Source organism: Chaetodon trifascialis, chromosome 9 (assembly GCF_039877785.1).
Source record: "Chaetodon trifascialis isolate fChaTrf1 chromosome 9, fChaTrf1.hap1, whole genome shotgun sequence".
In the NCBI taxonomy this organism is placed as follows: domain Eukaryota; kingdom Metazoa; phylum Chordata; class Actinopteri; order Chaetodontiformes; family Chaetodontidae; genus Chaetodon; species Chaetodon trifascialis.
In genome coordinates this window covers 22,984,437-22,997,214 of record NC_092064.1, presented here as the reverse complement: position 1 = coordinate 22,997,214, position 12,778 = coordinate 22,984,437, and the positions used below count along the sequence as shown (strand labels likewise).

The following is a 12,778-nucleotide window of genomic DNA, read 5'->3' as shown; positions in this document are numbered from 1 at the left end:
ATATGAGCGTGCCGCCTCCTGCGTGCGGCACTGATCGCTCCTCATACAGAGGCAGCGCTGCCGTACACGCCGCTCCTGTCAGCGGAGAGCCAGGCGGATGCACTGATGGCTCGTATTTCTGTTGACTTTCACATTATGTTGTTGTGTGTCGCGGTTTATCTCCCAGCACTTGACCTCTCGCCATCACCCTGGCCGTCTGTATGATCGGACCGACTGAAGGTGTGCGTCCGGAGCGCGGAAGCAGCTTGCCGGATCGGTGCAGGCGGTGAAGGCGCTTTGAAAACCTCCATCTCCGCCCGGGAGTCGACTGGTAAGTTGAGTTTTATATCTGATGGAGGCAGTTTATCGGCGTCGTTTGACCCTACAGATGAAGGGTTTTATCTCAAGATCAAACAAACATTGACGTTAGAACATCCTAGATATTTATCAGCAGGTTTCATCCTGATCAGTTTTATGATGTAAGCTGGGTGAAACTGAAGAAACGAGCGCACCTGCCGCTCCTGTGATGCCTTTAAAGGCACGTTGCTGAATTCGGCCGAGTTGTGTTTTAGCTGTCAGCAGGACACAAACATTGGCTTGTTTTCACATTTAACACTTATTACGAACACCTGAACTTGTTAGCGCACGCGCACGGGGGCGAGCGGCGCGTGCGCAGACGAGCGGTCCTCATTCAAGGCTCGGTCGTAAATTCTTAAACTTGAGAAGTCATTCACTTAAAGCTCCACGTTTTCACACACTGTGGGCCTGAAAGACACGGCAGGTGCGCTTTTACCACGCAGAGGCAGACTGACGTTTGGAGTCAAACAACAATGTTTGTTTTAAGATTCAGAGTTTAAGACTCAGTGAAATGTCCATTCAGTGATGCTGTGTGAACGGTCTGATCGTCACATGGCACTCCCTCAGAGCAAACTGTCTTCACAATACAGCTGCAACTGTTATTTTCCTTATCAAATAATCGATTAATTGATCGTAAAGTAATGAGAAGACGTCCATTTGAATGTCTCAGGCTGCAAGGTGTCATCTTCAGATTGCTTTATCAGATCAAAACTCACGTTTAACATTCAGGAGTCAGCATGTTTTAGTACACTGTTTGGTGTTTTTGTGTGAAAAATGGCTTCAACTATTGAGTAATTTCCTAATTGTTTCAGCTCAATTTGACATTCACTGCCTCTAGCAGCAATTATGGGAAATGGTGAGTCTGTCTGATTAGATTTTTCAACCGTGTGTCATTTCTTCATTGCGTGAAAGTAGAGCCACTGCGTGTATCTGTCTCCCAGCTGCTGTAGTGATGGTTTACTCCTGCTGAATTCTGCAGCTCCACGCAACAGGCTGCTTTGTGCAACATGTCAGAAGAGGTGAAAGGAAAGAGGAGTCGCTTGTGTGCTCGCTGTCAGGAACGTACCGCGTGCACACTCACCGTCTCCCACTGCGTGACATGTGGCCTTGTCTCGGGCTGTGCGTGTGTGGTGGGTTACACGTGTCAGTGTGCGACACGGTGAGGTGCAACACTGAGCGAGCGGCACCCAGTCGCCGCTGTTGCAGGAGAGTGCCAAAGCCGAACCCTGTTCTCGGGAGGAATGTGCCCCTCCTGGTTCTGCACACGTTGACTTCTTTTCAACCCTTTGCAGCTGACGGTAAAGCATCCCTGTCCATTGTAGCTTGTGAAGCTGCACCCTGGTTGTGTTTGGATGAATTTGAGAGGCCTACCTGCAGAAAGAGCCGCCCCTGTCATCGCTCATTGTCTCCTGATTATCAGGCAGCAGACTCACTTTCAGGGATCGCTCAGACTGAACTAAATGGATTGCCTTTGATTGAGAGACAGTGCTGAGAGCAGCGGGCCTGCCTGTACCTTTTCCAGTTATCTCAGCACTTTCACTCATCTAATTCTGCAGGGTGAGGGAGCAGCGGGCGGGAATTTGATTCTAACCAGTCCCAGCTCAGATCCGGCTGCCGTTGAAGTTTCGCCGTCAAGCGTCGTGAGAGTGAGAGTTGCCGTCAGATTTGCCGCTCTAGTTTTGCCACGGGTGGGTCACGTTTCCAATTTGTGTTAGCGGAGGTGGAAACGGACCCCTGAGGAATCTCCCCGCAGAGATGTGCGTAAGAACATTTGTGAGGAGGGGGGGGCCACCTGTTGACAGGCTCACCCTGAATGATTGAAAGGGGGGTTGAGGAAGAACATGAAGAAATGTTGTTTGGGTTGATTTGTCTCGGGAACAGAAAGAATGTGCATCAACGCAGTGAAAGGTGCTCCACTGACCCTCCTCACTGTCTTTTCTTTTTGTTAGTCCTCACAATATATTTGATTGACAGCAAGCTGCAGTATCACCATTATCTCCAGCATTACAGCAGATCCTTCTGTGGCGGCAGCCTCTGCATAATTCCTCCTCCTCCGCTCTTTGCAGCCTCTCTCCTGCCCTGCCCGGGGTATAAATAACCATGTGGATGGAGCAAATCTCAGCAAAGCCCGGCACTGTGGTGCATCAGTACTTTGAAGAGGGCCAGAGATTATTTGGCGCTCTCATCTTCCTCATCTCTCTGTTGATGTGGCTGATGTGACTTATACTGTCTTATACTGTGGTCAGCAGGTTGCCACAGCAACACAGTTTGTACTTATCTCAGCTGATTGTGTATAAATATCTATATGTGTGTGCGCGTGTGTGTGTCTCCATGAATTAATGCATAAGCTGTGCAGCCCACTGAAACAGAAAGTGTCTTGTGTTGGTAGTTCACTTTTTGTCACAGTTATTGTAGACTGATAGCAGACTCTGAATCACTGCCCACATACCAGATTTTTTTCCAGTGACTCAGATAAGCCTGGTGTTCTCACTGACTACGTTTACAAGCACAAAATATTCCGGTCTTTGCCCTTACTCCAAAAAAGACAATGTTCCCACAAAGCTGTTTACAGGGCTAATGAATTCCACTAATATGCAATAATGATAATATCCCATTTACATGCGGCCGTCGATACTCTGATTAACATAACGGCGTGCGTCCTGTTGTCCTTTTGTTGCTTTCCGTATGTACAAAGTGGGATTCTAAAGCTTGTTCGATAATGAAACACAGCCTCCCTCTTGAAAACGTCGCCCTTGCAATATTTGGGCATCTCCCAAAAACATGTTGATATCCAAGTCTGTGATAGTGTTTAAAAGTAAGCCTGTTTCTCCCTCTGATCAGAAATGTGGGCTTTTCTTTTGTGCATGCGTCTCGACCCCAGGCTTGCACACTGTTGGCTAGTCGGTTTGTTTACCACGGGCAGAGCTGACGCTGAACAGGCAAGAGGCCACGTCTCGCAGACTGTGCTCCTAAAACTTGAATAACATGGACTTATCCCACATATCTTAATCGGACAATGCTCCATTTGGAATGAGGTTTGGTTTGGAAAATCCAAACAGAATATTCTGTTAACATGACACCTTCAAATCTGGAATATTGTTATATTTGGAACAATAGTGGAAAGTCAGTGTGCATGTAAACGCAGTCAGCGGTCGCATCCGAGCTGATCAGAGCTTAGAAGGTGGGATTAGGACAGCAACACGCAGCTTTGTTGATTATTTAAGCTGTAGCTTAAAAATACATCTAAATTGATTTATTTATCCAATTTGACTTTGCATACACAAAGCACAACCTGCTGTAAACCCACTGCACGGCAGTGGAAAATGGGTGTATCAGAGACTCTTTTGCTGGATGCAAGTGTGATGAGAGCGGTGAGAGTGAGCCAAAACAATGAACTGAAAGAGGCTAAAATGTTCCTTTTAAAGCTGAGCTCAGAGACAGTTGGTAATTCTGTGTGTTTATCGCTAAAACTGCACTTTTCACAGTGGCATTTTTCCATTTTTTTGCATTAAAGATATGGATTAGTGCCACTTTAACTGCTCCTACAAACCGCTACCGCATCCATGTCGACTGAAGAAGTATTGCTCATTCTTCATAGTGATGGATTAGAGCAGGATAACCCCCAGAACAAACAGCAAATGGCTGATATAAACACGATGTGAGGATGAATAATAAGGTGGAAAACAAGCGGCAGTTCTGTCTGATTATCAGGCTGCAGCTGTTAGATTTGTACATTTCCCATTTCCTTTTATGAAAACCACGTTACATTTGTTTCTGAAAATACGAATACTGTAAGTGCTGCGTTCAGGGCTGCATCTAACAATTGTTTTCATTTGTCAATTAGCCTGATGGTTATTCTCCAGATTAATTAATTAGTCACTGAGTGATGAAAAATGTCTTTGACCAACAGTTCAAACCCCCAAAGTATCAGTTTACAGACACATAAGAAAAGAAAAGCAGCAAAGCCTCCTATCCTTCGTCTTCATGTAGTATCTGATGCGTCTTGCAGAAAAGCCGTGGTTCAGTGCCGCTCTGGCCGCCTTCTCCAGTCTGGCTCACTGTAACTGTTGTCTCATCACCAGTGGTGACCAGCGTGGAGGAAGGTGGAATCAGTCGCACCACAGCGCGACCATTTCGGAGGCAAAGTGCAGGGTGATTGGCAACCGGGAGCGAGCCAGACGAACTGGGAGGGAACGGGGAGGGAGGGGAGTTTTTTTTTTTTTTCATTTGATCCTGTTTTTGTGAAAGAGAAGCAGACCGTGCTGAGGTGGCAAAGCTGCGATCGATAGGAGGAGAGAGGGTGTCGAGGGGACGGATGAATTTCTTTATTTTTTTACACTTTACAAGCTCCGAACCTTTCAGGACATGAGGCTTAACTTGGAAAAACAGCATGTACCAGATATCTGTTTTTCTATTTTCATGCAAACAGAAGGCAATAAAACCAACCTGTTTCATGTAGGTAGTTGGGAAAAATAATGGATTTGACAGCTGGTGTTTTCATTTTTGGTCTTTTGTGATGTGGTCCCCAACTTTTTGGTCTTGTGGTCCATTAAAACAAAGCAAAATCTACTGTACTTGTGACCCTTTATCTCCAGTTTGGCGAGTTGAATTAAAAAGAGATCTTTATCCAGTAATTCATTAGAAAACTATTAAATGTTGTGCAGCAGATTTTTTTCTGGTTCCTGTCCTGGTAAATGATCCATAGCCGCCCAGAGGACAGGAAGCAGTGATTTAAAGTGGTACAAAATTGTCACTAGATCACAAAGCTGACACTGCGGTTTCATTGTATTGTCAGTCACGTACATGCATTCAAATTGATGTCTTTCCACTCGTGTTTCTGCTTCCAGTTTAATTAATAAGAAGAAGCGCAGCCTGTCTCTGCAGCGGCTTCGCAGTGACAGCAGGTGACTTCTCTCTGCAGGTTGAATTCCAGTTGAAAGCAGTTGACCCGTGTGTCTTGTTAACCAGACTGTCGCAGAAAAAGAAGGAAAAAGACCTGCTGGGCAGACCGGTGCACATGGTGTGGATGACGCACGACAAGTGCAACAGCGTGTGCAGTAGCGCCTGGAGCTGTGGGCTCTCTGCTGATAACTTAAGTAGTAACACAGGAGGCTATGTCCATCATATACAGTGCAGCCAGAAATGTAACATGACGGTTCATTATAATATCTTTTTCTTTACAATCGTGCGTCTTCATGCTCATGTTACAGCTCATAAACGGAAGATAATTTTGACCCTTTTTGGAAAAAGAGAACGGAATAAGATGAAGGAACTCGAGAAAATTTTGTGCTTAAATGAAAAATATTATCTGCACACTTTGGTATGAACGTGCAGTATATGATTACTTTCCAGCTCGCCGTTTGGTGCAACCCAGAAGGACATTAACAGCAGCAATAGGCAGAGAGCCGAGAGATGTAATCTGTATGTGTGGGTCGTGGATGGATGAACATGAGATGAGGTGAGCGTATGCCTCCAGGGGGTCTGTGCAGCACGGAGGCCATTCGACCTGCATGCAGAGAAGCGTACAGTAGAGACGGACTGGTCTCTGGCTGGGAGATAAACTCTTTTCATGTGTCTGTGTCGCAGCCTCAGAGCAGCAGCTTTTTGCATTAATCAGCTACAGCGACTGCTCTTTAATTGTTTTGCCTGTGCGCTGTTTTTAAAGTTTAAACACAGACTGCAGAATAACATTTTCTGGAGAGCACAAAGCCCTCCATTTGTGTGTCGGAGCCTTTGCAAACAGTGGGGATGTTACGTAATTGTGAGGTGTTTGTATGTTTGTCAGCCTGAGCACTCAGCCCACAGAGAACCAGAAAAATGTTTAATTTAGCTTCATTTTGAAAGTGAAATCTGTTTGTGTGTTCCAGGAACTGTCTGGCTGGTCCCGCTGCACTGCTATGACTCTGAGCTCCTGAAGATTTTGCTCTTTTTTAAAAAACAAATTGCCGTCCCTCTCGCCGCCCACTTGATTCCTCGATGGGTTCCCGCAGCCAAGGCTTCTTCCACCACCACCACCACCACCGCAGCTCCATGGTGCCCGCTGCGGTGCCGAGGCTGCTGCCTGAGAACGGCAGCCTGTTGGGGGGCATCGCGCAAATCACCCCCAACCTCTTCCTCAGCAGAGGGAACGTGGCATCCAACCGCAGCCTGCTGCTGTCCAAAGGCATCACCTGTGTGGTCAACGCCACCATCGAGCTCCCCAACTTCAACTGGCCTCACATGGAGTATGTAAAGGTCCCCCTGGCGGACATGCCTCACTCCCCCATCTCCTTGTACTTCGACAGCGTGGCGGATAAGATTCACAGCGTGGGACGAAAGCGAGGGGCGGTGCTGGTGCACTGCGCGGCGGGGGTGAGCCGCTCAGCCTCTCTGTGCCTGGCGTACCTCATGAAGTATCACCGCGTGTCTCTGGCCGAGGCCCACGCTTGGGTCAAAGCCCGCCGCCCAGTCATCAGGCCCAACGGCGGCTTCTGGCGCCAGCTCATCGAGTACGAGAGGAAGCTGTTTGGTAGAAACTCTGTCAAGATGGTGCAGACGCCCTACGGGGTCATACCTGATGTTTATGAGAGGGACCGCAGGAGCCTGGCTCCGTACTGGGGCCTGTGAGGGAGGCTTCACCAACCGTCCACAGCGAGGGATCGAGGAGGAAAGCGAAGATGAGCCCTCTTGTCCTCCTGGACCGCAGGTTCAGGACAGGCGAAGTGAGACGTGTGTGAGTGTACATCTGTGTGAAGCTTATTTAATGAATACTGGTGCGTTTGGACAGAGGGAGGCTAACCAAGCACTGGTTGTTGATGGAGCTGCTGTTCATCCAACCAGTTGCCTCCATTTAGTCTTTGAATGGGAGCAAGGCGATTTCAAGCCCAGAGTCCTTAGGACCAAAGGATCCATTTGGACCACAATGATGTCAGACACCAAAACAAGATGAAACGAGTGCAGAGGTCGGTGCTGTCTATCTCCTGTCTGCTTTTCCAGTGGAGGACGAGCGCCGTGTGAAGGTGTTGGCTCTGACAGCGATGTGACTGAAGTCCTTTTCCTGACGTGATGTCATGTGGTGGTATTGTGCCAGTTTTGCAGTAGTCTTAGTGTGGAGGGCAGCAGCATGTTCTCAATTTATGGTAGCATTTAAGATAAGTGTACAGAAAAAAAAAAATATAGACAAATTATTTTATTGGATTGTACTGATAGTGAGAAAAAAATGACTACGGCACAGTTTGACTGAACATTTAAAGATGTTAGCGTATCTACCTTTTTGAAGGTGAAAATCTAGAGGATGTAAGCTGAAAGTGGAGGTTTAGGAAAAGTTCCTGTGTACCACAGGGTTGACTGTTCATCCTGTGACCACACTATGTTTTTGCAGTGCTATTTGATGCTGTATTAACAAAAATATCTGCTGCCTCAAGGGAACTGGTAGCTCTGTGATAGATGGTTGGAAGAATATTTTCTATCCCACTGTTTTTGCCTTGTGTCCATATCCTGGTAAGGTTGCAGAAAGCGCAGTACAGAAAACACATTTTATTTCTCTGAGTGACCCAGTCTACCTTTGTGGTTGCTCGTCTAACCAGCGCCGCAGCACGGGCTGAAAATCCCATTTTTGATGTCGTCTGCTGGTTTTTAATTTTAACTTCGCTGCACAGGCTGTCCACGCTCCAAAAGTACTGTTTAGCACTAAACTGTTGTCGGCTGAGAGAAAAAAGTGATACTGCAATAAATCACAATACACACCATCATGGAGACTGCCACCAATATTATCCATAAAAGAAAACACAATGCAGCAAACAGTGCAGTGAATATATGGCTTGTTTTGAATTGATGGTATATTTTCCTCTTAAAGGTGCCCTGTGGAGTTTTCTTGTAGACAAAACTTACGCACTGTAAGGTCTAACAAACACGTTGAATGCATTTCCTTCCTCATAAAACATATGCAAAGCCGAGTTTTTAAGTGTTTCCAATCCAGCATTGTTTAGATCTGTGTTTACATGTAGCGGTGTTCTTCTTCTTCGCTGCCTTTGTTGGCGCGTTGCTGTGACTTGGCATATTACTGCCACCTGTAGATCAGTGGAAAAGTGTGAAACCTTTGGCGGGATTATGTACCACGTCCCCCGTGTGTTCAGCCGTGTGCAAATAACGGTTTCATTGCAGCACATGACGCGCATTAAAGCACCCACTCCCATTGTTTTCCCCAGCAGCATATTTACAGACGTCCTTGTCAGTTGACGCATTTCAGCGCACTACTGTCCAATCTAGATTTGGCACTTCACAGCTCCTGTACATTGACTTCTTCTATCTGTATGGCCGCGTGTGTGGTACAGGAGCCAGTTTACACGCCACATAACATCGTATCACGCAGTGTTAAGATGCTACGTGAAGCAGCCTCAAGTGTGTGTAGCGTTTAAATTAACATGTTCGAAGTGCTTATTCTGTCCAACAAAAGATGTAAAGATGTTTGAAATTATAAAACAGAGGAAATAGCTATTTCTCACATTTTAGATCCAGGGATAAATGATTAGCAAAATTGTTCTTAATAGTAATGATGATAATATATCGTATGTTGCAGAATCACCCATACTGTGATACCATCGTTATCGTGGGCAGTGAATGTATCGTGTTAGCTTTGTATAATGATTTCTGGACTCTTGCCCCAACACTCTAGTGCAGTATAATGTCACCGTTGGATGTGGTCAGACATCTAACAGACCCCACGTAGCAGTGGTGGATGTAGTCACAAGTGCAACAGAGTTGACTTCTTAAACCCACAGAGATCAGAGCAACCGATGCTTTTTCAACAATGCCATAACAGATTAAGTGTGATCATACTATTAAAATATAAATATATAAGGTCAGGGGTAAATAATTGTTACCAGGAGAAAGATGCATAATCTGTAATCTGACTTCAAATTATTTCATTCCCCAAAAGAGTCATATTAAAATAATAATAAAAAAAAACGTTCATGTCACTGTTTGTGTTCAGACTTTAAAGAAAAATCCACCTCAAACACACTATTTCAGGATTTTACTGGAATCAGCATGTAGATGTGCTTAAAGGCAGCTCTATCCTTTTTTCACGACGTCTCTGATGTTTTTCACATGCAGCCTTTCCTCCGACAAAGGCCTCCTCATGTTCATTCTGCGCAGCCATTTTCCCCATGAGATGTCTTCAGATGCCAAAGACATGTTCTGTCATTCATTTTCATTTGCTGTGGCTACAGAGCAGCAGGCAGATATTGATGAGCGCCATTTGTCTTATGCCCACACTTCTGAGGGACCTCCGGAGTGGTCTCCACAATGAGTTCCATTACCCAGAGAGACAAGGCCTGTCTGATGAGGCCGACCACTGCGGAGATGCACAAGTGATGGTCCCAAATTATACACTGCACACACAATTTTCTCATCTTTTTCTTCTCCTGCGCCTTCCTCTGCCTTTGCTGTGTTAATGTGAGTACATGCACGAGGTTTCCAGGACATAGTCAAGCGCTTAAACACATCCCTCACCAGCAAGCAGGATATTATCATCCATCATTAAAGCAGTAAGCAGAGCTATTTGCATCATCCTGGGCGTCAGCGGCGGGCCAGGCTCCAGGAGCGCAGGCCATGCAGAACGAACAGCACTGATGAAGTTTGAGGAGATGACATTCAGACTGCAGCGACTCGACAGGATGCATCAGACGCTGGTGAGCTGCAACAAACCGCTGTGTTACATACTATGTTTATTATATGTTTAGCTATTTGTTTGATTAGTCAATTTGTGTTGATAAAATGTCAGCAATTTGTAAAAATGGCCTATCACAGCTTCCTCAAGCCAAAGATGATGTGTTCAAATAGCTTATTTTATCTTAACCAGCAGTTCAAAATGCAAATATATACAGTTTAAAGTGATAGAAAACAGAAAAAAGCATTAAACCCTCACATTTGAGAAAGTGGATCCACCTAATTTGTCCTACGCTGCCATGCCAGCGGCTTTAGTTTATGATCAAATACCTAATAAAGTCATTCTCACAAACCTCAACTGTACATTTTTTTATAGCTCTAATTAAGCAATGTTAGCATGCTTGCATGCTAACAGGTGATGAATCTGTTAAATGTTACCTGCTGACAGGCTAGCATGTTAGCATGCTAACAGGCTAAAATAAGATTAGATTCAACTTTATTGTCATCGTCAGAGTGCAACACAGAGACAACAAAATGCAGTTTAGCATCTAACCAGAAAAGCAAATAATCAAATATCCAAAAAAATATAAATACATGTAACTAGTCCAAGTGGCATGAGGTAAATAGTATACATAAGGTGATGAATGTGGTAAATGTTACCTGCTGACATGCTAGCATGCTAGCATTAACAACTACAATGGTGAACTTGGCAAACCATATTCCTCCTTTATATTAACATGTTAGCATTGTCAATGCATGTTAGCACGCTAACTTAGCATTTAGCTCAAAGCACCACTGTGCTTAGGTCTACAGCCTCGCAGAGCTGCTAGCATGTTATAGTCACATGGGCTTGTTGCTTCAAAAATAGTTTTATTGATTGTGAAAATTAAACTCATCATTCAGGATGACTGCGGACATGTTCTCAGTAATTTTGTCTATTTTGTAGTCACATTTTTTTTTAGACCAGATATCTTTACATTTAATTGTTTTTAGACTCAAAATATAATGAAGCGATTTAGCATTTCTTCCACCCGTAATGTGTGGAGAAGAAAGATTAAATGAATAGGGAAACAACCAAACAGTTAAATTCAGAAATAAATGAGGTGCCTGATTTGCTTTGGTGGCTGGTCAGATGTCTTTGCGTGTTGTAGTATTTATAAAATCCTGCTTATGAACCTGGATTTTTTTCATCACTAATATAGTATTTCATATCTCACCGTGCAGGTTTTATTTCAACCACAAAAAGCAAATATGGAACATCTGCTGTAGCTGCATTGAATTATTGAATCATGCCTTCTCTGGGCCCCAGATTATACGACTTTTAATAATTCACTATAATCGGCATGAGCTACAGCACTCCTCACATATCAATAGGTATAAATCTTGCATTTACATTTTAACAAGGCCGCACACACAAGGCCAGTTATTAATATAAAAATGCAGCTTTCCCTGCTGCTTCACTTTCAGGCTCACCACCCTCGTTTTAATCGTAATTTGACAACCTGATTTAGCCACACAGCAACATATGCTTTAACGGCTGGATGTGATTCAAATTGTGCATCAAAGATCAGCTGCAACAATCAGAGCCACATGGAGAACGCTGCTTATATAGCTGCCAACAGCACATGGAAATCTTTCTAAAAGCCCCAGAGGACAGTTTTTGAATGCTGTAAGAGCTTTGTGTAAAGATAATGAAAATGTAGAATTGAAGCAGTAATAGGAAGAATAATTTGGCTGATGGTTTGTGCCGTAGTGAAACACGTGAGTCTTCCTCAGTAAGCAGCTGAATGAGCATGTCATGTCTGTGGTGTAGCAGTGACTCATCCGGCCGTCGTCTTTAAAGCTTCAACCGTCTGAACTGATTGATAGAGCGGACACTGAGGCAGCTGTATTTACTTTGCACTGAACGTGTCCACAGTGAAAATGACTCATCTTTGTGTCCAGGTCTTAAATGGTGAAGCTGAGGCATCATAAATCTACTGAATTGTCACCTGTTGGTGTTTTCTTTTCACTAATGATGGACCAGGTCTCTATGAAAGAAACATGGCCACTATAGTTTATTCTGAGTCAGTCCTTCATACAGTAACTGTCCTGCTGCTAAATATTACATCACCAAATGTATATTCATTCGCCACTGAAAGTAGTTCCCCCCATATATATTTGGCACCCATTTTTAAAGATTGATATCTTCGGCAGGGGTAAATTCAAGGCCCACACATTGTTGGTTTTTTTTTTTGTCTTGTATTTCACATCTGATCCTTCAAGTGGAACCAAATAAATGGGCCAATTGTGCCTCATCACAGATACTCTGTTGCCAGTATGTTAACGTAAAGTTAATAGCTAACACGTAAAGGTTTCTAATTATAATTAATCCAATATTTTTACTCCCAATGATATACATAATGTATACAGAAACACCTTTCAGTAAAAGGCATCACAAACGGTCCCAAAATTACCATGAAGTTGAAACACCACTTCAAAAGTTTCAACAAAAGCTGAATATTAGACCCTTACTGAAGATTGGATTTATTGTACGGCTGTTTAATTAGTTTTAGTTTTACACTGTTTTAGCTGAGTGCATGTCGGGTATCAGCATATATGTGCACTGAAAAATAACAAGAAATCGCAGGAAAGAAAAGTCAGTTTATCCCCTAGACAGCACTGACTAGTTAATGTTTCAAATAATCAATTAATAATTTAGCCTGTAAAACAATCAAAATCCCTGTATTATTTAATGGCAGCGTGACACCTTCAAATGTCTTGTTTTGTCCCAGAGTTCAAACCCCAAATATAG

The 12,778-nt window shown here is 44.1% G+C and overlaps 1 protein-coding gene across 1 annotated transcript; it reads left to right on the top strand.

Moving 5' to 3' along the window:
• On the top strand, positions 1-9,292 carry dusp14 (dual specificity phosphatase 14). Its single transcript, XM_070971201.1, has 2 exons — positions 1-310; positions 6,204-9,292. Exon 2 carries the CDS (start codon positions 6,313-6,315, stop codon positions 6,940-6,942), a length of 630 nt encoding a protein of 209 aa, XP_070827302.1. The 5' UTR covers positions 1-310; positions 6,204-6,312; the 3' UTR covers positions 6,943-9,292.
• Positions 9,293-12,778: the final 3,486 nt, after the last annotated feature.